The sequence below is a fragment of the Rana temporaria genome, chromosome 1, assembly GCF_905171775.1.
Source record: "Rana temporaria chromosome 1, aRanTem1.1, whole genome shotgun sequence".
NCBI lineage: Eukaryota > Metazoa > Chordata > Amphibia > Anura > Ranidae > Rana > Rana temporaria.
The window spans coordinates 44,644,700-44,668,399 of NC_053489.1; the positions used below are offsets into that span (position 1 = coordinate 44,644,700).

The 23,700-nt window shown below is 43.6% G+C and overlaps 1 protein-coding gene across 3 annotated transcripts in view; it reads left to right on the top strand.

Moving 5' to 3' along the window:
• Positions 1 to 23,700, top strand: part of LOC120926926 (mucin-2-like) — a 69,604-nt gene that overhangs the window by 6,712 nt on the left and 39,192 nt on the right. For all 3 annotated transcript variants that reach the window (XM_040337228.1, XM_040337235.1, XM_040337244.1), the window contains exons 2-4: positions 12,569 to 12,616; positions 17,419 to 17,652; positions 21,226 to 21,432. In XM_040337228.1, coding sequence (XP_040193162.1) covers positions 12,569 to 12,616; positions 17,419 to 17,652; positions 21,226 to 21,432 — 489 coding nt within the window. The remainder of the gene's footprint in view (positions 1 to 12,568; positions 12,617 to 17,418; positions 17,653 to 21,225; positions 21,433 to 23,700) is intronic.

The following is a 23,700-nucleotide window of genomic DNA, read 5'->3' on the forward strand; positions in this document are numbered from 1 at the left end:
ATATATTAGCCTCTGAATAGAGTGTTTTTAGGTGGGAACTGAACTTCTGTACTATTTTAAGTGGGTTACTAGTAATAATGTTGTTTGCTATTTTAAGTTTGATAGGCTTGACGGTCTTATTAATAGAGTTCAGAGCTCTTGCTAAATATGTGCCAGGTTTATTAGCGTTCTTATAGAATGTATGTTTAGTTCTATTTAATGCTTTGTCTGCTGAATCAGTAAGGAATAGATCATACTCTAAACGCGCTTTATCGAGACTAATTTTGGCGGTGGGAGTATGACTATTTTGGAAGGCCGTGAATGATAGGTTAAATTCTGTTTCTAGTTGTCTTGCCATTTGTTTACGTTCTCTTTTAAGGATCCCTAATTGTTGTTGAAATGTTCCTCTTAATACTGGTTTGTGTTCTTCCCTAAGCGTGAGTGGGGATATTTCTGGACTCATATTGTGCTTTAAATATTCTTTTAGGGCTTGTTCAATTACTAAGCAGTAAGAAGGATGCTTAAGCAATATATCTGGGAGATACCAAGTTGGATCATGGTTTTTGGGTATCGCAGATGCTACCGTGGTGAACACTGCATTGTGGTCAGACCACGGGATGGGTATGATAGTAGAATTTAGTATTTCTGGTATCATACCAATTGTTAAAAATATGTGATCAATGCAACTGAATAATTGATGTGGGTTAGAAAAATAGGTATAATTACGTTTCGTTGGATTAGATTCTCTCCAGGAATCTGCTAAATTATATTTGGATAGGAGGTTAGAGAGAGACCACTTGGCTTGATATCTTGGAAGAGCATATGGGGTTTTGTCCAAAAATGGAAGGAGGACCTGATTGGAATCACCACATATAAAAAGAGAGCCCATTTTGTGAGTATTAATAATTTGGAAAAGATGTGACATAACGGGTACTGGATTAAGGTTGGGCGCATAATAAGAGACCACTGTAATAGCGGTGTCCATGATAAAGCCTGTTAGAATAAGGTATCGACCCTCTGGGTCTTTGATTTCTGATTGCAGTACAAATGGTGTAGTTCGGTGAAATGCTATTAGGGTTCCCCTTTTCTCGGTAGTAGCAGATGCTGTATACACTTGTGGATAAAAGGCATTATAAAATTTAGGAGTCGTGTTTGTGGTGAAGTGCGTTTCTTGCAAACAAACAATGTGAGCTTTCTTAGCCTGAAACGATCTAAATGCTTTTGTTCGTTTCTGAGGTACATTTAGACCTTGTACATTAAGAGTCAATATATTCAATGGAGCCATGATAGCCTAATCATCAAGCTAATCTTACCATTATTCATTAAGAAGTGGCTTCCCGGCCCAGTCCGTGCAGACAAAGGAAACAAAGAAGTAAAGGGGGATCCAAAATAATCGTCCTTAAAAAGAAAATGAGAGACAATACAGATTATAGAATATCTGAATACATTTAAGAAAATAAAGTACTTGAGGTTTACCCGTGATAAGGGATAAAGTCCCCTATCAGGGAGAAAGGGGCCCTCGTCGAATCCCTTCATAATATTATGGGGATCCGAGGACATCCTAGTGAGGCACATGTTTTTTCTGTGCACTGGAGAGCCGCTTTCTAAATGAGATATGTGCACCCCTTAGGGTGTAAATTTTTCGCCCTAACTAAATATAACAAAACCGTGTATAATTTATGTTTGTTTTCCCAAACATGAAAGTGAAATGGGGGGGGGGGGGGATGCAATAGTGAATAAACTACTGGGGTAATACTGGTTACTTTTAAAATATTTCCGCAATGAAATGCAGGGTTATTCAAGGTTCAAAATAATATTGAACTTTCCCCTATTGTAACACTAAGCATATAATAGCCAGAATGGTTAACAACAAAAAAAGAAATGTAACTTTTCATTATCTTTGTTTAAGGTGTATTGATATCTATGCTTCACTTGTAAACAAATAGCCTTAAAGTATTTGTGAAGCAAAATGGGTGCAAAGCACAAGTACATTAACAAACTAGCTAAATTAATATAGGGGGTTAGTACACTACCCTGAATTTACACAAGTAATATTACTTTGTGTGTTTAGAATATACGATCGGTTCATCAGGTATTTCATAAAAAAATTATTTAAATTGAGAAAAAAAAAGTATAAACAAAAAAAATATTGAAGAATGGAAATTAAGTGTAACACTTAATTCCTTTTGGGGAAAAAAGTCATTACTTGAATTGTATTTTCCTTTCCCAAAAAGTGTTGCTAAAGTTAGTTGTGTGGCAACTAACAGTTTCTCCAAAACAAGCAGGGCATTCTTGTAACGTTTTCATTTTCTGTCAGCAGTCAGCCATTGAACCCAGCAGGAGTCTTCCACATCAATACTGGGCTTCATCTAGGCCTATTGTGCATTTTTTTTTCATTGGCTGTTAACCCGCCCTTACAAATGGAATCTAAAACTTTCTGTAGGTCAGAATTTCAATCAAAACTGAAAATGACAAAATCATCTCCCAAGATCTCCTGCTCTCTGGCTCTCTCTTATCTCCTCCAACCATGCCCACCTCTAGGACTTCTCCAGAGCCTCGTCCATCCCCAGGAACTCTCTAACTCACTCGGTCTAGTGATTAGGGATGAGCCAAACACCCCTGGTTCTGTTTGCATCAGAAATTTGTGCGAACACCGTTAAAGTCTATGGGACACGAACATGAAAAATCAGTGATCATTTTAAAGGCTTATATGCATGTTATTGCCATAAACAGTGTTTGGGGGCCTGGGTCCTGCCCCAGGGGACATGTATCAATGCTTAAAGTGAAACAGTAAAAATGCAATATTCCTTTGAATATCTTGCCTGTGGGGTATCCTTAGTCTGCCTGTAAAGTAGCGCATCTTTCCCGTGTTTAGAACAGTGCCACATGAATATTACATTTCTAAAGGTAAATATGTAATTTAAAACTGCTTGCGGCTGTAATGAATTGTCGGATTTTAAGGGGAACCCTGCGCCAAAATGAAAACAAAATGGCAAGGGGGTCCCCCCAAAATCCATACCAGACCCTTATCCAAGCACACAACCTGGAAGGCCGCAGATAAATGGGGTGATGAGAGAGCGCCCCCCCTGAATCGTACCCAGCCACATGCCCTCAACATGGGGAGGGTGTTTTGGGGTCCCCCCAAAATACTTTGTCCCCATGTTGATGGGGACAAGGGCCTCTTCCCCACAACCCCTGCCCTGTGGTTGTGTTAGATTCCTCTAAAACCGCAAGGTCCTAACATTTTCTGTACCTCTTCTGAAATGGCTTTTATCTGAGCTTCTTGATTTTTCTGTGAGGACTCTCTTAACTTCTAAACCTGAGTAGTAGACAGGATCCCTGATTTCTTAGCTCCTGGTATACCTTTCATGCTGATGCTTTAGGGCTGCTATGTGCTGGAGGGGCCAACTGACCATTCCAGCGTTTTATTAGGTTAATATGGTGTATTTTTAAGGGGCTTTCTCTTTGCAGGCTGGTATACCAGTAAGTACAGATCCTCCCTCCCCTGATCTCATAGGGCAGTGATGGCGAACATTGACATCCCAGATGTTTTGGAACTACATTCCCCATGATGCTCATGCACTCTGTAGTGTAGTTGAGCATCTGGGGTGCCCAGGTTCACCATCACTGCCATAGGGGATCTACCACTTTTGCAGAAATGTGTTCTCTAAAGCAGGCACCCCAACTAAGATTTTGTTTCCCGGGTTACAAGTTCTAAATTAGCAGAGCAGTTGTAGACTTCTACTTGTACTTCTTGTATATGTTCCTGAACTATGTCACTATCCTGCATTCGAGCAATGTGTTTGAGTATACTTCTGTACCTTTTTAAATATACGAGGGGTCGTTAAAAGGTTTCAACACTTTTAAATTTTCATTGGAAATGGTAAGGGCAGGATGTATTTTGCTGATGGCATTAAAAAGATGGTACAATGCTGGAAAAAAATGCATTGCCAAGGAAGGTGACTACGTCGAAAAGTAATGTCATTTTTTTCCCCCGAAATTCTTAACAAAAAGAGTTTAAAATGTGTGGAAATGTTTTGAAGAACCCTCATATTTATTGCTCATTGAAAGGTCTGTATTTGTATATTTGAATGTCGTTTTAAAATATTTATTAAGCAACCAGCGAATTTAACCAGTTGTGGATGAGTTTCACATCATCAAAATGCGCAGGGAGCGTTTAGCGTGTTCGGTGCTTCTCCCCGGCTATTGCTCCCCCCTCCACATTTGCTGGAGTTGCTGTGGAAATATAATGTTTATTATAGCTGCTGTTAAAAAAACTTGTTCCGACGCGATTCCGAGATACGAAGTAATATAATTTATTCTTTTTTTTTAATCGCTCTGTTCTATTTATATGAATATCAAAGAGGTGAGTATATGATGTCAGTTAAAGGAACCTGACAATAAAAAAGGGCTTTTTTTTTAACTGTTTCAATGTAATCCCTTATACGTCTTAGTTTACCCCACTCGACTTTAATTAACTCCTTCCCTTTCTTCGCGTAGCTGTCATTTTTAGTCGTTTTGTTTAATTTTTTTTGTCCCCTTACAAAAAGTTCAAAATTGAAAAGCCTTTGTTTCATTTTGTCAATAACTTTCCAATGCCATGTATCAGAATCATATCATTTTAGTGACAAAAATGTAACATTTTTATCTAAAGTAACATTTTCATTTTAACTACTTGCCGACCAGCCGCCGTCATTCTACGGCGGCAGGTCGACTCTCCTGGGCGAGAGCCCGTAGCTCTACGTCGGCTCTTTGAGCGGCCACTAGGGACGCGTGCGCGCCGCCCGCTCGTCCGTTACTTCCGTGTGGGTGCCCAGCGGGCGCGATCGCCGCCTGGCACCCGCGATTGCTTGTTACAGAGCGGGGACCGGGAGCTGTGTGTGTAAACACACAGCTCTCGGTCCTGTCAGGGGGGGAAATGCTGATCTTCTGTTCATACAATGTATGAACAGAGGATCAGTGTTTCCCCTAGTGAGGCCACCCCCCCACAGTAAGAACACACCCAGGGAACATACTTAACCCCTTCCCCACCCCCTAGTGTTAACCCCTTCACTGCCAGTGGCATTTTTATAGTAATCCAATGCATTTTTATAGCACTGATCGCTATAAAAATGCCAATGGTCCCAAAAATGTGTCAAAAGTGTCCGAAGTGTCCGATCCATAATGTCGCAGTACCGAAAAAAAATCGCTGATCGCCGCCATTACTAGTAAAAAAAATAAATGAACAAAGTAAAGAAATGAATATGAAAAGGAAACAATTGCTTTCCAGCAGAAACACAGAGTGCAATTAAAACCGGACAGGTATAACCTTTTAGCACTATATCAAGTTTGGATAGAGTACAAAGATCCTTTTGGTTTTAGATAGGGCTGGGGAAATTAAAGATTAATTTCTCGATTAATCTTAAATTCTTTTGATCGATCAAAATCCTTGACGTCACCGGACAGCCTGGACAGTGAGACTTACCCTGCTGGATGCGAGCAAACTGTACCCATTGGATTGAGGTACCTTTGCATCTGTGGAGCAGCAGGATGCTTTAGGGGAAGGGGGCAAAAATAACCATCGTTTTCCTGTTCTAAGCAGTTTTGTGCAGACAATTCTTTGTGTATCGGCAACATCTGTTCCGTGCGAAAGACTGTTCAGTTCTTCAGGGTATATTGTCAATAAAATGCGATCATGTCTGCTTCCAGAAAATGTAAACACTCTGGTATGTCTACGTGACTGGCTAACGTGATGCCTACTTGCCTACTATAAAGTGACTGACAGTCAATATACTAGATACGTTTTATAATTAAAGTTAAACTAACTTTCTATGTTTTTCTTAAAGTTTAATAAGAAAAAATTACTTACGTCAGTGCTACAGTTTAAATTTAAAACGTTTTTGTGTGAACTGTGAAGTTAAGTCATGGATTGTGAAAACTAGCTAGTGTCGGGTGATTGTATAGAGTGTATACCACTGACTAATGCAGAGTTGCAATGCAAGGAGATCAGCTAAAAGTCGTTGGATCTGTATGTGCATTAAAATTAATCGAAATTAGTCAATTAAAAAAGGGACAGTGAAAAAATAAATAAATAAATAAGAAAAAAAAAAGTAAAGCGTCCCCTTCCCTTCATGCTCGTGCACAGAAGCGAATGCAGAAGTAAGTCGCACGCTCATATGTAAACGGTATTCACACCACACATGTGAGATATCATCACGAACGTGAGAGTGAGAACATTAATCCTAGTGCTAGACTTCTTCTGTAACGCTAAACAAGTAGCTGTTTAAAGTGTCGCCTTTGGAGATTTCTAAATACTATGGTTTATTGCCATTGCTATTGTTTTTTGCCATTGCTATTGTTTTTTGCCATTCCACAACTGTGTGCAATTTTAAACCATATTGCTGGTCAAAGACCAGAGCACTTTTTGCGATTCACTGGCAATTGCGCGGTCATGCCACGTGGCTCCCAAACAAAATTGGCGTCCTTTTTTTCCCACAAATAGAGCTTTCTTTTGGTGGTATTTGATTACCTCTGCGGGATTTCGTTTTTGCGCTATAAACAAAAATAGAGCGACAATTTTGAAAAAAATGAATATGTTTTACTTTTTGCTATAATAAATATCCCCCAAAAATATATAAAAAAAAAATTTTTTTCCTCAGTTTAGGCCGATACGTATTCTTCTACATATTTTTTGTAAAAAAAAAATTGCAATAAGCGTTTATTGATTGGTTTGCGCAAAAGTTATAGCGTTTACAAAATAGGGGGTATTTTTATGGCATTTTCATTAATATATTTTTTTTTACTAGTAATGGCGGCAATCAGCAATTTTTTTTCGGTACTGTGACATTATGGCGGACACTTCGGACACTTTTGACACATTTTTGGGACCATTGGCATTTTTATAGCAATCAGTGCTATAAAAATGCATTGGATTACTATAAAAATGCCACTGGCAGTGAAGGGGTTTACACTAGGGGGGCGGGGAAGGGGTTAAGTATGTCCCTGGGTGTATACTATCTGTAGGGGGGGGGCGACCTCACTAGGGGAAATGACTGATCGCTGTTCATACATTGTATGAACAGAAGATCAGCATTTCTCTCCCTGACAGGACCGGGAGCTGTGTTTACACACACAGCTCCCGCTCCCCGCTCTGTAACAAGCAATCGCGGGTGCCCGGCGGCGATCGCGCCCGCCGGGCACGTGCACAGGGGCGAGCGGGGGGTGGCCTGCGTGAGAGCTGACATTATATGACGTGCTCTCGCGCAGGGGAGCCGACCTGCTGCCGTAAAACGACGGTGGCTGGTCGGCAAGTGGTTATACAACAAATTGTGGTACATATTGTGTTTTGGTATTTTTTGCCACAAATATTGCGTTGAAAAAAAAGTTTTGCCATCCCCAGCAACAAAAATTTAATTTTTGGTGAAATACAGTAAAACCTTGGTTTGAAAGTAACTTGGTTTAAGAGCGTTTTGCAAGACAAGATAAATGTTTAAATACATTGATATACAAGCGATGTCTTGATATAAGAGTAGCGTCATGTCACAACTGAGTATAAAAGAGAAGAGAGGTGCCTCTAAGGCCGCGTACAGACGAGCAAACATGTACGATGAAACCGGTCCGCCGGACCGTTTTTACCGTACATGTCTGCCCGGGGATTTCTGTATGGTGGCTGTACTCACCATCATACAGAAATCCGCGCGTAAACAATACGCGGGGCGTGGCCGCGCCGTCGCCGCGACGATGACGCGGCGACGTGGGCGGCCCTGCCAGTTCAATGCTTCCACGCATGCGTCAAAGTCATTCGACGCATGCGAGGGATGGCGGGCGCTCGGACATGTACGGTAGGTCTGTACAGACGACCGAACATGTCCGACGGACAGGATTCCAGCGGGCTGTTTCTAAACAAGTTTGGAAATATTTGCCCGCTGGAAAAAGGCCCGGCGGGCAAATGTACGCTGGAATCCTGTCCGCTCGGGCCTACACACGACCGAACATGTCTGCTGAAACTGGTCCGCGAACCAGTTTCAGCAGACATGTTCGGTCGTGTGTACGGGGCCTTAGTGTAGCACAGTGTTTCTCAACCTTTTTCCAGTCGGGGCACCCTTAAAAAGTATTTTCAGTCTTGAGGCACCCCAGTCCAAGGCTTGGTTCACATTACGGTGTGTCGCAGAACACGCGCAAAATCGCGCTCATTCCTGACACACAGAAAAATGCTCTGCTCTTTAGGGGTACCATTAATTCTTAATGGTACACCCACACATTGGAAAATGTGGGGTGCTTTTGCTGCAGTGCAATTAAAAAAAAAAAGAAGAAGGTTGGGGACTTGTTTCCCTGCATTTTTGTGGGTACAGAAGCCCATTGAAATGAATGGTCTGCCCTACATGCAGCTGCACAGATGTGAACCAAGGGCTTGTTAACATGTCAAAGGGGCAGTAAAACCACACGGTTGAGCCGTTTTTACCACCCCCAACTTCTCTACCTTTAGCTGCAGAGGCAGTAGCTGGGGTGTTCACATGCTGTGGCTGCAACTGGAGGTATACCGAGGGTGAATGGGGGTGCACTGCAACTACCCCGCAACTGTGTGCATTGCACGGTTGCGGTGTAGTGTTGCTGCATTTACGGACCTAAAACAGGTAGTAAAGAGGCAACATAATGCCTTTTTACGGCCTGTCAAATGCCTCTGAAAAGCGATATGTGCATGGATTGCTTTTCAGAGAAGCAGCAGTCCTTGCTATCAAACAAGCCCTACAAAATCCATTGTCATGGTACAGGAATGGGGGGGGGGGGGGGCAGGATTAAAAGTAACATACATACAGACTACAGACACAGGCTTACACATGCATACACATACATACATACATACATACCAGGGTTGCCAACTTTCAGTAAATTTACGAAGCTTGTAAAATCCGTACTTTTTTCATCTGTCCTTGAATGTCCATTGCGGACATGTAGGCTGCATGTCTGTAACTGACATTCATGGACAAATGCAAAAAGTATGGATTTTACAAACTCTTTGTAAATTTACTGAAAGTTGGCAACCCTGATACATACATACATACATACATACACACACAGGCACACACACAGACAGTCACAAGTGCACACACACACATACAGACAGACAGTCACATGCGCACACACACACACACACATACAGACAGTCACATGCGCACACACACACATACAGACAGTCAAATGTGCGCACACACACACATACAGACAGTCTACATGCACACACACACACATATATATAGACAGACAGTCACATGCGCACACACACATACATACAGACAGACAGTCACATGCGCACACACACACATACAGACAGACAGTCACATGCGCACACACACACACACATATACAGACAGACAGTCACATGCGCACACACACACACACATACAGACAGTCACATGTGCGCACGCACACACACACATACAGACAGACAGTCACATGCGCACACACACACATACAGACAGACAGTCACATGCGCACACACACACACACACATACAGACAGACAGTCACATGTGCGCACGCACACACACACATACAGACAGACAGTCACATGCGCACACACACACATACAGACAGACAGTCACATGCGCACACACACACACACACATACAGACAGACAGTCACATGCGCACACACACACACACACACATACAGACAGTCACATGTGCGCACGCACACACACATACAGACAGACAGTCACATGCGCACACACACACATACAGACAGACAGTCACATGTGCACACACACACATACAGTCACATGTGCGCACACACACACATACAGACAGACAGTCACATGCACACACACACACATACAGACAGACAGTCACATGTGCACACACACACATACAGTCACATGTGCACACACACATACAGACAGACAGTCACATGTGCACTAGGGTGACCACGTGTCCCAGATTGCCCGGGACAGTCCCGCATTTTGCAGGTCTGTGCCGGGCACATTCATTGCAGGACAATACAGTGTCCCGGAATGAAACTGACACAGCCACCCCCTAGGCCAATCTGATGCCCCCAAAAAAAGCCGCTACATCACTGATTTACTCACTGGCAGTACTTGTCCTGGCCGGGAATGCCTGGAGGAGCCCAATCCCGCCCCCTGCTTGTAATTGGAGAAATCATAAATCCCGCCTCTTGTGTCCAATCACTGTGCTGTGATTCGTTACACCACAAGCTGATTTTTGAGAAGGGAGGGTGTCCCTGAATGGTAGTTTGCAAATGTGGTCACCCTAATGTGCACACACACACAGACACATGTATAAAGCCATTTTTAAAAAAAAGAATGTAGCTTCTAGCTCAGTACCTTTTCAGATTTCTCTTTAGCCGGGTACTGCACTCTAGGGGGAAGCAGAGAGCACAGCACACTCCTCTGCTCTTTACTTTCATTTTTGAAGCCGACAGAGCTTCTCACAGTTCGGCAGGAGAGCTCATCTGACAGCCTTCTCTCCACTGACCCCCGCGGCACACCTAAGAACCTCTGACGGCACACCAGTGTGCCGCGGCACACTGGTTGAAAAAGGCTGGTGTAGCAATATGGTTACATTGAATGAAGGTACAACATTTAGCAACATATTGCTACACTTAGAGGCGCCTCTCTTCTCTTTTATACTCTGGAGCTCCTGCTGGATTTTGTTTCTAATCCCCTTGTGGAGGCTTCCATTTGTGGATGGACATTTTATGGTTACACAACCTATCACATTGGTATAATCTTTTTATATGGACTATAAACTGAAGAACTTATGAATAAATGGTTGTGGAACGAATCATTTGAGTTTCTATTATTTCCTATGGGAAAATTTGTTTTGGATTACAAGCATGTATGTGGAATGAATTATGCTCGCAATCCGAGGCTTTACTGTACTCCCAAAGGGAAATCACTTCTAAAAAAGATGGATGCAGACCCTTTAAATTTTCCCATTAGAGTGCACAGCTGATTGATAATTATTAAACCACTCCCATTCAACTTCACTTTGTACATAGACAAACCGCTATTTCTTCAGAATAACAAAAGGTAGGAATCTACAACACAGTTTGCAAAAATCCCTGCAATGTACATAGATCACCCAGAGGGGATTTTATTCCATGTTATGTATCTATTGAATTGAAAAAAAAAAATGGTATATATTGTGTTTTGGTATTTTTTTAAATTCATTAAAGTGTATTTTTTTCATAAAAAATTGCATTTGAAAAAACGCTGCGCAAATACCATGTGACATAACAAATTCCAACAATGACCATTTTATTTCCTAGGGTCTCTGCTAAAATATATGGGGCCAGATTCAGCAAAAACGTATCGTCTTTACATTACAACGCCGCAAGTTTTCAGCGCAAGTGCCTGATTCACCAAGCACTTGCGTGTACATTTACGGTGGTGTATCGCAAAGACGTCCGGCGCAAGCCCGCCTAATTCAAATGGGGCGTGTACCATTTAAATTAGGCGCGCTCCCGCGCCAAACGTTCTGCGCATGCTCCGTTTGAAAATTTCCCGCCGTGCTTTGCGCGAAATTATGGAGCCCCGACGTGTTTGTGAAGGGCGACGTGCGTAACGTACTTACGCCGAAAAAAAAAACAATTTAAATTTGACGCGGGAACAATGGCCATACTTTAACATGGCTGGTCTAAAGTTAAGGCATGAAAAAGCAGCCTTAACTTAGCGACGGGAAAAAACGACTTGCGACGACGTACCTTTGTGGATCGCCGTAAAAGCTAATTTGCATACCCGACACTGGAAAACAACGCGAACTCCACCCAGTGGCGGCCGAAGTATTGCAGCCTAAGATCCGAAGGCGTACGAAGCCGTAAGCCTGTCGGATCTTAGCCAAATGCCGTCGTATCTTGGTTTGTGAATCACAAATTAAGATACGACGCGGCAAATTTGAAAATACGCCGGAGTATCAGTAGATACTCCGGCGTATTTCTTCTGTGAATCTGGCCCATAATGTGTGGGGGTTTTAAGTAATTTCTTAGCAAAAAATACTGATTTTAACTTGTAAACAAAAAGTGCCAGAAAAGGTCTGGACTTCAAGTGGATAATCAGGAGGTCCATTATTAAGCCCCATACACACTATACCATTTTCTGCAGATTTTTATCTTCAGATTTACCAAAACCATATAATATGAGGTCAAACCTTAAGGCCGGGTTCACACTGTCGCAGGTCCGGTGCGTGCTGGTTCACCGGTTCAGGTGCGATTTCAGACCATATTTTGGGCTGAAATCGAACCTGAAACGCACCAAAAAAAGGCGCATTTTTTTACGGCACACCGCATCGGACCCGCTGCAGAGATATGTGAACCGGCTCCATGGAGAGCCAGTTACATTCTCCTGCTATGCGAATTGAATGCGGGGAAACCCGCATTCAATTCGCATAGGTGTGAACCCAGCCTAAACGTTTCAATTTGTATGCAATCAGGCAGGCCCTTGCACTACAAGGTTTTGGTAAATCTGAAGACAAAAATCTGCAGAAAATCTAAAATGTGTGTCTTAGTACAGTATTAATGAAAATTGGTGTACTGACCAAAATAATCATAAAACAATTCAAGTTATTTACAAATATATCTTTTTTTTTCTTTTCAAGGCTCAAAGATGCCCCCAAGATTGCAATGAAGAAGCTCGCCCACCCACTGTAATGATACTAAGCTTGTTTCAGTAATCTGTTTATTTGGTGTTGTGTTAAAGGATATCTAAACCAAAGAAAAAAAAATATGTAATATATTACAGATTAAGGGCCAAATCCTCAAAAGAGATACGACGGAGTAACTGCTGTTACTCCGTCGTATCCCTGGTCCTAACTATGGAACTGATCCACAGAATCAGTTTTCCATAGTTAGGGAGAAGATCCGGCATGTGTAAGGGACTTACGCTGCCGGATCTTAGGATGCAGTACCGCATCCGCCGCTGGGGCATTTCGCGTCGAAATGCCGCCTCGGGTATGCAAATTAAGACTTACGCAGATCCACGAAGTTTTTCAGCTTCGTTTTTTCTCCGTAAGTTATATTTTGCAAACGCAAAATTAGGGCTGCTTTTACAAGGTGTAAACTGTTTACACCTTGTAAAAACAGACCTTTCTTGCTCGCGACGCGATTTTATTGTCCCGTCGCAATCCACAAAGCCCAACGTAATTTCACGCTATGCACGTCGGGAAAATGACGTTACGAGCATGCGTAGTACGGCCGGCGCGGGAGCGCGCCTCATTTAAATGGTAATCGCCCCCTGGAGAAGAGGAACGCCTTGCGCCGGCCCGATTTAAGTTACACCGCTCAAAATTTCTAGGTAAGTGCTTTGTGGATCGGGCACTTAGTTAGAGATTTTGCGGCGGTGTAACTTAAATGGAAAAAGTTACGTTGCGCCAGTTTTTTGAGGATTAGGCCCTAAGTCCCTAGATGTGGTGGCTGCATTTGATTTTATTTGTCATGCTAAAAACAATTTCAGCAAGTACAGAAAACATCTTTTTTATCTTTTCAAAAATGTCACTTCCTGTGAGCTGAACTGAAATCACAAAGAAAGTTTTCTTCCTTCTGTAAACCACTTAACCCCTGTACACACGATCGGATATCTGATGGAATCTAATCCGATGGATTTTTTCGTCGGATATCCGATGACGCTGACTTTCATCAGTCTTGCCTACACACTATCAGTCAAAAATCTGACCGTGCCAAAACGCGGTGACGTTCAACACTATGACGAGCCGATAAAAATAAAGTTCAATGCTTCCGAGCATGCGTCGACTTGATTCTGAGCATGCGTGGATTTTTGTCCGATGGAGTTCCACACAGACGAACACATTTTTCTATCGTTTTTTTATCCTTAGGAAAAATGTAAAACATGTTCTATTTTTTTGCACCGGTGGAAAAAAAAACGATGGGTCCATCGTTCTGTTTTCATCGGACAAACCGATCATGTGTACACGGCTTTATAGTTACATAGGTGGAGGGAAACAAAGGCAGGCATGCTTGAAGTCCAGCCTGGGTGGCAACCATGGCTCCTTCCCTAGGTATAGTGGAATGAGCATTGTCACAAAGGATGAGCTAAGGTTCAGCTCAAGCTTAGACAGGCTCAAACCCGTGGGAAACTGTCACAGGCCGCTGTCCCTAGCCCCTCACACATAACAAATGCACAGGGATGTTGGTGACATCATTAAATTAATAAGGCCACATGGCCATATTTGGACAGTGTCATCGACCAAATATGGAAATGTAGGCATGTAGGGCCATATTCTGATACATTTCAGGCGGCGGAACGTATGTACTTTACGTTACGCCGCCGCAAGTTTAAGTGGCAAGTGCCGGATTCCCAAACCACTTACCTGTGAACTTGCGGCGGCATCGCGTAAAGTCCACCCGTGTAAGCCATCCTAATTCAAATGATCCAGGCAGGGGGCGTGGATCATTTAAATTAGGCGCGCTCCCGCGCCGATCGTAATGCGCATGCTCCGTCGGGTAAATTACCCGACTTGCATCGCGCTAAATGACGTCTCACGGACGTCATTTGTTTTGACTGTAACGTAAATGGCGTCCAGCGCCATTCACGGACGACTTACGTAAACGACGTTCAATTTTGAAATTTCGACGCGGGATCGACGGCCATACTTAACATTGAGTACGCCACCTAGGGGGCATCTTTATCTTTACGCCGCGTATCGCTTACGGAAACGACGTTAAAACACTACGGCGGGCAAGCGTACGTTCGAGAATCGGCGTGAGTAGTCATTTGCATATTCTACGCTGACCGCCACCTAGCGGTCAGCGTAAATATTGCAGCCTAAGATACAACGGCGCAGGCTGGTGTATCTTAGGCATGTTTAAGTGTATCTCATTTTGAGAATACACTTAAACATAGGAAAGGGACTTACGTAGGCGTATCTGTTGATACGCCTACGTAACTTGTTTAAGAATATGGCCCATAAGGTCAATGATGTCACCAGCATCCCCATCCCTTTGTTAGGTGGCTGCTCTTCAAGGTTTAGGGGCAGATGCTCAAAGAAATTATGCGGCGTATCTCTTGATACGCCGCGTAACTTCAAATTTTGCGCATCGTATCTTTGTTTTGGTATCCCCAAAACAAGATACAACGGCATCTGTGTTAGATCCGACAGGCGTACGTCTTCGTACGCTATCGGATCTTAGATGCAATTTTTCAGCCTCCGCTAGGTGGCATTCACATCGTAATTCGCGTTGAGTATGCAAATTAGCTATTTCCGACGATCCACGAACGTACGAGCGGCCGTCGCATTTTTTTACGTCGTTTCCGTTCGGCTTTTTCCGGCGTATAGTTAAAGCTGCTATATGGTGGCGTACTCAATGTTAAGTATGGCCGTCGTTCCCGCGTCTAATTTTGAAAATATTACGTCATTTGCGTAAGTCGTCCGTGAATGGGGCTGGACGCCATTTACGTTCACGTTGAAAACAATGATGTCCTTGCGACGTCATTTGGAGCAATGCACCCTGGGAGTTTTTACGGACGGCGCATGCACAGTTCGTTCGGCGCGGGGACACGCTTCATTTAAATGAAACACGCCCCCTACCCGCCCAATTTAAAAATCCGCCGCGAGAGATACAATACGCCGCCGTAACTTACGGCGCAAATTCATTGGGGATTCAAACCAAAGCCAGGTAAGTTACAGCGGCGTAGCGTATCTCACAAGTGCGCCGGGCGCAGCGGAGGTATGTGGATCTGCCCCTTAGACTATTGACAATCAAAGAACATAGAACAGAGATGGGAATCTTTCAAATTGACTGTATGCGAACACACTGAAAATCATTTTCCCATAGGCAATTAGTTTAAAAGGCTAAAAATTAAGCCATATGCCTCATGTTAAAAAAGGTACAATTAATAGGAAAGGGCTTTAAGGAACACTATCATCATTTGAAATTTGCAAAGAATATAACTAAACATGCAAAAAAAATAAATCAAGGCTGCAAAAATTCAAAACGAACGACAGGTTGCAAAAGCGATTAGGACAAACCATAAAAAAAAATCACATAAATTTATAGTAAAAAGGTCAGTTCTGAGTGTGTAGTCCCTTTGCAAAATACTTGGGAATTGGGGAAAAAGAAGACACATTTATTTAATAGCTTTGTGTATACAAATGAAAATAGGAGCTCAAGTCCATATTGGGGATACTAGAACTCCAGTGGCTCACAACTAGTATGATCCAGCAACATTTAGAACAGGCGTCACCAAATGGTGGACCTCAGTCTGGACACAAACCAAGTGACAGTCCTGTTCGGACTGCAGCCACGCCACTCAGGCCCCATACACACGAGAGGATTTATCCGCAGATACGGTCCAGCGGACCGTATCCGCGGATAAATCCTCTCGAGGATTTCAGAGGATTTCTATGCGATGGCGTGTACACACCATCGCATTGAAATCCCCGCTGAAATCCTCTGCCGATGACGTGTCGCGCCGTCGCCGCTATTATGACGCGGCGACGGGCGCGACGCTGTCATATAAGGAATTCCACGCATGCGTCAAATCATTACGACGCGTGCGGGGAATCCCTTTGGACGGATGGATCCGGTAAGTCTGTACAGACGAGCGGATCCATCCGTTGGAATGGATTCCAGCAGATGGATTTGTTGTGCATGTCAGCAAATATCCAACTGCTGGAAATCCATCCCAGGGGAGATTTATCTGCGGATAGATATCCGACGGAGTGTACACACCATAGAATCTATCCGCAGAAACCCATTTGATGGGATTTATCTGCGGATAGATTCTATGGTGTGTATGGGGCCTTAGCAGTGTGGGGGGACTAATCTTCTGTGTGTACTCGCCTGCCTGCCGCTCCTGCTGTTAAACTCACAGTAGGGTAGAGGGTGGGAGGCCCAGCAGGTCTGCACAAAGGATGGGAGCTGCCCAACTTTTCAAATTAACAAGCGTGTGATGGGTTGCAAGGACATGAGACAGTCCTAGCAACCAATCACTCGCTTGTTAACAAGAAGAGTTGGGCAGCTCCCGCCTTCTGCCCTGCTGGAGCATGCTGCATGTTTATTGAGGTCCCAGCTTTGGAGTAGTTCAGGGGGGTCTACTTCTAAAATCCTACTCTGAAGCTACTTAAAGGAGTTGTAAAGGAAAACATTTTTTTTGCCTAAAATGAATGTCTGCAAGGTAGACAGACAGAATAGTGTAATGATTCTGTTAAAAAACAAGTAAATACCTATTAAATTCCTTCATCTATATCACCTCCGGCGTTCTAGTTTGTGTTCCCTCATTCACTTCCTGGTTTGCGGCGCTCGTTCATGTAAGAACTACATTTCCCAGTATGAACTGCGGCACGCCCAGTAATTCACACCTCCTTGAAGTCTCTAAGGCCCCCGTACACACAAGAGGATATCCGCTGGAAACGGTCTGCCTGAGAAAGATAACATATAGTTATTTAATTTATAGGCTAGCGTTTATGAATTCTGTTTATTACTCTTCTAGTGTTGTCAATGCATGGAACCATGGAAAATCTTTCTCATTTGTGGTTTGATGTGCGCCCTCGCCACTGCCATTGGAGTCATGACCACTGTGTTTGTTTTAATGGACCGACTTCCAGCAAAAAACAACGATGGAAATACTGTAGATCCCGGCGTCCAGGCTACAGCCCCCTCCACAACACAGTCCAGTGATCCGAGGACTTGTTCGGAATATGTTTTTTCTCTCTCTAAAATAAAGGTAGGGCAACTTTATTCCTGGGGTGGAGCTGCCTCATTACACCGTTTTTTGTTTTTGTGATTTTTATCTGATAATGACTGCATGTGTGCTAAGAGTAAATTGGTTATAGGAACCCAAATGTAAACTGAACATCTTTTTTATTGATTTTGCTATACAACATACTTTTTTTTTAAGTACTGAGAAATACATTCAGAATAGACATGCTATGTTACCAATGGTTTGTTTGGTGACTGTGGTCCCAACTGCCTTGAGATCATTAACAAGCTCCTCCCATGTAATTCTGGGCGGATCTCTCACTTTTCTCATGATCATCCTCACCCCATGAGGCAAAGTCTTGCATGAAGCTCCAGACCAAGGGCGATTGATGGTTATTTTGTATTTCTTCAATTTGCGATTTATCGCTCCAACAGTTGTCTCCTTTGTGCCAAGCTTCTTGCTGATGGTCTTATAGCCCATTCCAGCCTTGTGCAGGTCTACAATCTTGTCCCTGATGTCCTTTGACAGCTCTTTGGTCTTGCCCATGATGGTGAGGTTTGCATAAAAGAAAGAGATTCTGTGGACAGGTGTCTTTCATACACATAACCAGGGCTCAAGTCCTGCGGGAACGTGTGGGAACGGAGTCGCTGCACTTTATTCACAGCAGGAACGCAGTTCCCTTTGCAAGACTAGAGCAGCCGAGCCGCCCAAGCCAATCCTTCACTAAGCGGCGATGCCCAGCTCGAGTCACTGTCAGGGGCAGTGTCAGGCAAACCTTAGTAATCCTTTATGTTACTGGCCGCTTTCTGTATATGGATTCATTGGGTAGTGTGCAGGTTTTCCTCGGCATACCTCCGCAATGTCTCCTGGGAACAATGACAAAAGCTCCCAGGAGACATTGCGGCATCGAGGAAGTGACGGAATACCCGCACACTACCCGATGAATCCATATACAGGAAGTGGCCAGTAACATAAAGGATTACTAAGGTACAGACAGTGGATCAAAAAAAAAAATGCGGTTTAGTAATTATGCATATAAGTGTATAATTTTTTTTTTTGGTGCAGGAGTGGATCTTGGGTGGGAGTTCCAACACTTTTTTCCCCAGGACTTGACCCCTGCACATAATGAGTTGTCGTTAGGAGCACCGTCTTAAATTAACAGGACTAATCTGTGTACCACATGAGTATATACTGTAGCCAGTCTGTGGGAGCCAGAGTTATTGTTGGTTGGGGGATCAAATTATTTTACTCACTGAACTGCAACTCAGTTTGTAACTGTAGCACTACCCCCGTAGGAGCTGCTGGTTAGATTTGGGCCTTGCACGTTACCTCAACATTCGTCGTCTATGGGGAAGGAAGCCTGAAAGAACTCCAATGTCCACACAAGATGTAAAACCTCTAGCTGTCAGGTTTTATTCTTTTGCTCAAAACTTGTGAAGAAGGTAGAAGGATGAAGGGGGAAGGGAAGGTTCAGGTACACGGGACAGATCACTGGGGAAAAACCCCTAAACTCCAAAGTCATTCACCACTCTCTCTTGAATGGGTATTGCTCACCCGGATAGACCCCTCTCACCTGGCCTAGCAGCCAGAATGAAGCACGAACCAGTTCGATAACAGTCTCTGCCACAGACTGATTGAGAACAAATTGAACAGTCCGGAATCCTCGAATACTCGAATACCCGAACTTCCAGCCGTACAGTTGAAGAGTCTTTAAGCCGACCCGGCGAACTGTAGGACAACTTGAGTTGTGGATCCTTCCTTATAAAAGGTCACCAGGCCTATCACGAGACATAAGCCTTCCGCTTGGTCTCCTCCAGGGCAGGTCCTCCCCTGGTTTCCTTTATTAAGTGTAGCTTCCTTCTCTTAGATGGACAGCTTGAGATCCCTCTTTATTTGTAGGCCCCAGTCAGCATAACTGGGCCTAGTGATAGAGATGCAGCCTCGGGCCAATTTGGTCCTGGGGCTGAAAATCAGGCAACACATACCTCGTGCCAGAAAGGTCACGAGGCGAAGAACCCCAAAATATGGCGTCTGCCCTTAAGTATGCCTTCCCGGCATGCACAGCGGGGCACCACTCCCACTGGGCTGCTCCCGAGGAAAGATACTCAATGATCTATGGCTTACCCATGTTCCACTGGCCTGTGAGGGTATCACCACCTACAGGCAACAGTGGGAAAATGCTATCAGGCACAGACACTGCCAGGACAAAGGCTAATTTAGTATAAATCATACAGTCTGAGCCACATTATCGGCTCAGACACCCACCAAATTTAACACAACGCCCAGTCATTTGGGAGCAGAGCGCTACATAACATTTATATCATGTGTATTTTCTGGATTTTTGGTTGATACTCTGCCTCTATCATTTTAAATACACCTATGATAACAATTATAGACCCTTCATTTCTTTGTAAGTGGGCAAACTTACATAATCTGTAGAGGATGGTGGCCGGTGGACTTTTTTTGGGAGGGTCACAAACAGTATGCCAACCCCCTCCCGGTCAGTCTGTCTGTAACACTTACCCCATTACCGGCGGCTTCCTCTGCTTGGCAACGGCGGCCTCTCCCTCCTCCTCGGCGGCCAATCGGGAGTCTTCTTTTTTTGGCCAATTGGGAAACAGGTCTCACTCCCGCTTCTTTTTGGCCGGAATGAGGATCAGTGTTTCAACAGCAAATACTGTATTAATTTGCTGTTGTAACACACCTGGGTTGGATCGGAGCGCATTCTCTGTGACCCGAGCCCACCCTATTTTGAAGCCTATTAGAGCCTCTGGCTTTTGGGGTGCAAAAGTGGCGCCTAAACAGCGCTAAACAGACGCTAAAACAAGCAGAATTTTACCGTGGCCCCAGTGTGAAAGGGGTCTTAGTTAGTTCAGTCCTAGCTAGACCCTCCCCAGTTCTTCCATGTTCCTTCAATCAGTGTAAGGCCCCGTACACACGACCAGTCGTGTGTACACTTTTCGCCGAGGAAACCGACGATGATGTCGTCGGGCCAAAAAGAGAACATGTTCTCTATTTCCTCGTTAGTCAATGGGAAAAGTTGGCTCGCCGAGATCCTCAGCGACTTCACAAGGAACTCGTCGAGCAAAACGATGTGTTTTGCCCGTCGAGTTTCTCGGACGTGTGTACGGGGCCTCACGAGGAAATAGAGAACATGTTCACTTTTTGGCCCGACGAGATCCTCGTCGGTTTCCTTGGCGAAAAGTGTACACACAACCGGTTTTCTCGGCAGAATACGTCTCCCATCGAGTTTCTGGCTGAATTCTGCCGAGAAACTCGGTCGTGTGTACGGCCTTACACTTCAAAAAACTGGAAAAACATCCTCTGAACTGCAAGCCGAAGTAAAATTGCATTGGGTTCAAGGTCTGTGTCATATTGAAGAGTTAAGCTGCCTATGGATGGTGTTAAGTCAGCGGGTGCTCATACTGTCATGACAGACTGGATCTAAGGAGGTATGTCATTGCATAAACAGGAATTTGAAGAAGAGCCTAATATTGGTGATTTTTACCCTGACTTGAGGTCATCATTAACAGTGCAAAACAAAAAAGTTTAATTATATTATTTGGTATATTTATATTGTTTTTCTACTTTCTGTAGAATGAGACGTTTGAGGGAGGTGGGATCCAATGTGCGAAATACAGAGAGAACCAGTTGAATTATACAAGTTTAGAAGCGCTCATTTTTGGAACATCCATCCATAATCATCAAGCCGGAATATCCTTATGTATTTTATATCTAAAACCCGGAGGGCTACGTGTCCCCCACTGGAATCTGCAGGCCAATGTTCATGGGTTTGTCATCCAGGTAACTACAGGAATATATGGCTGAACAACTGCAAATAGATGTTATTTTAATGAAAATGTAAAATAAATGCATGGCTTAAATGTAGATTTGCTATATGCAATGCAAAAATCCACTGCGTGTCTTTGTTAATAGAATCTGTATCTACTGTTATATCTGTATCACTTATATCTGTCATAACATACAGGAGACTCAATTCACTAAACTGTGACCTTTAACTGGCCTACGGGCAGGGCCGGCCCTACCATGGGACCCGATGGTACCATTGTACCAGGCGGCACTTTCAGGGGGGGCGGCAAATTGCCGCCCCCGCCGGCCATCCCATTCCACCAGCTCTGCTCTCCACTCCACTGTGGGGCTAATTGCCGCCCCACCGCTCCTCCCGTTCCGCTCTCCGCTCCACTGTGGGGTTAATTACATAAATATAGCCATAACAGGTCCTTTTTATACTCTATACATGTAAACAACCATAACAGGTCCTCTTTATACTCCTATATACATGTATAGAGTCATGATAGGTCCACTTTGGTTATCATGATATCAAATACTGGATGTGGTAGCATTTTGGTGGGCGTAATTTTTTTTGGGGGCAGCATTTCATTCTTGGTACCAGGCAGCACAATGTCTTGGACCGGAACTGCCTATGGGGCACTATTCCTTCCTTCTTATTCCTTCCACTGATAGAGGCACTATTCCTCCCACTGACACCAACATAGGACAATAATCCTACACTGATATCAACAATGAGGCACTATTCCTCTCAATGACACCAACGATGGGGCCATACTCTTTCCACTGACATCAATGATGGGGCACTATTCCTTTGACACCAATGATGGGACACTATTCCTTCCACTGATTACCAGTGGTGGGGTGCTATTCCTCCCACTGACACCATCAATAGAACAATATTTTCTGCACTGATATCAACAATGGGGGCACTATTCCTCCCAGAAATTGGGAAAAGGATACACTGATTATATTAAGTGAAGTCTTTCATCTCCAAATAGGATTAACATGCCCACCCCCAATGTTATGTCAAAATAGATATCCTGTATGAAATCTTTGCAGAAGGCCCTGCTGTGTAATGTATTTTGTTATTGTAATACACTAACATTGCAATAGGAGGCGCTCTGCTCTCACCCGAGTACATTCTCCGTATACACATACACAGGGTTGGTTAGTAGAGGTCTGATAACTAGCTTCTTGTATGCATTGTGATATCGTAAACATAGCCGCCATCATGAATTATGGTGCCCCTTTACACAGCGTAAGGCACGGGCCCCCTGGAGCAGAGAACCGGGGGGGGGGGGGAGGGGGGGTGCTGCCGCCTGAAATTGAGAAGCAAAAAATAGACATTTATTTTAAAAAAAGGGGGAGTTTCCATCCTGGGCCCTTTAATAATATATTATATTTATTATATATTTATATATTTATTTATTATATATATATATATATAATAAAAAAATATATATAATTTTTTATTTTTTTTATAAAAAAAGGGGCTTGTCATCCGGGCCCCTGGGGACCTCCTGACCCCTAAAAAAAAATAAAAAAGGGGGGGGGGTTGCCATTCTGGGCCCTGGGGGCCTCCGGGGCCCTGGGGACCTCTAAAAAAAAATTGGGCCTTTAATAAAAAATAAAATAAAAATATATTAAAAAATTTTTTTTCTAAAATATAAATAAAAAAAAGGGAGGTTTCCATCTGGGGCCCTGTGGGCCTCCGGGCCCCTTACAGGTGTACTGCCTGTACCCCCCTGATGGCGGCCCTGATCATAAACATAGACCCATCCATGTAGGAACTTGGCATACATGAGTTGACACCGTTTTCTAGAGTAGATGAGTAAAGTGTAATGTGGTGGGTAAGTGTGTGTAGTAGTGTTTCTTGTCAGCTCTGTAGCGTGGAAATGGCCAGGTTGGGACCATGTGTGTTCCACGGTCAGGGCTTTGGTGTTAGGTAGAGCAAATTAATTAATGTTGTTGATGAACTTTGACATTACCAGAAGTGTTCTTGATGTTGCATACCTCCCAACTTTTTGAGATGGGAATGAGGGACACCTATCAGCAAAAGAATGCAGGCATAGGACACACCCCTTGCCACGCCTCCTTAAAGGAGAATTGTACAAAAAACAAGATTGGTTAAACCCAAAAATTCCTTTTTTTACCCCTACTATTCCTTTATATTGGCTTTTGGAATTTACAAATGCAGCCACTTTAATTCAAATAAATGATGACCAGGAAGAGAAGAATCATTCCTTAGTTTCTCTGCTC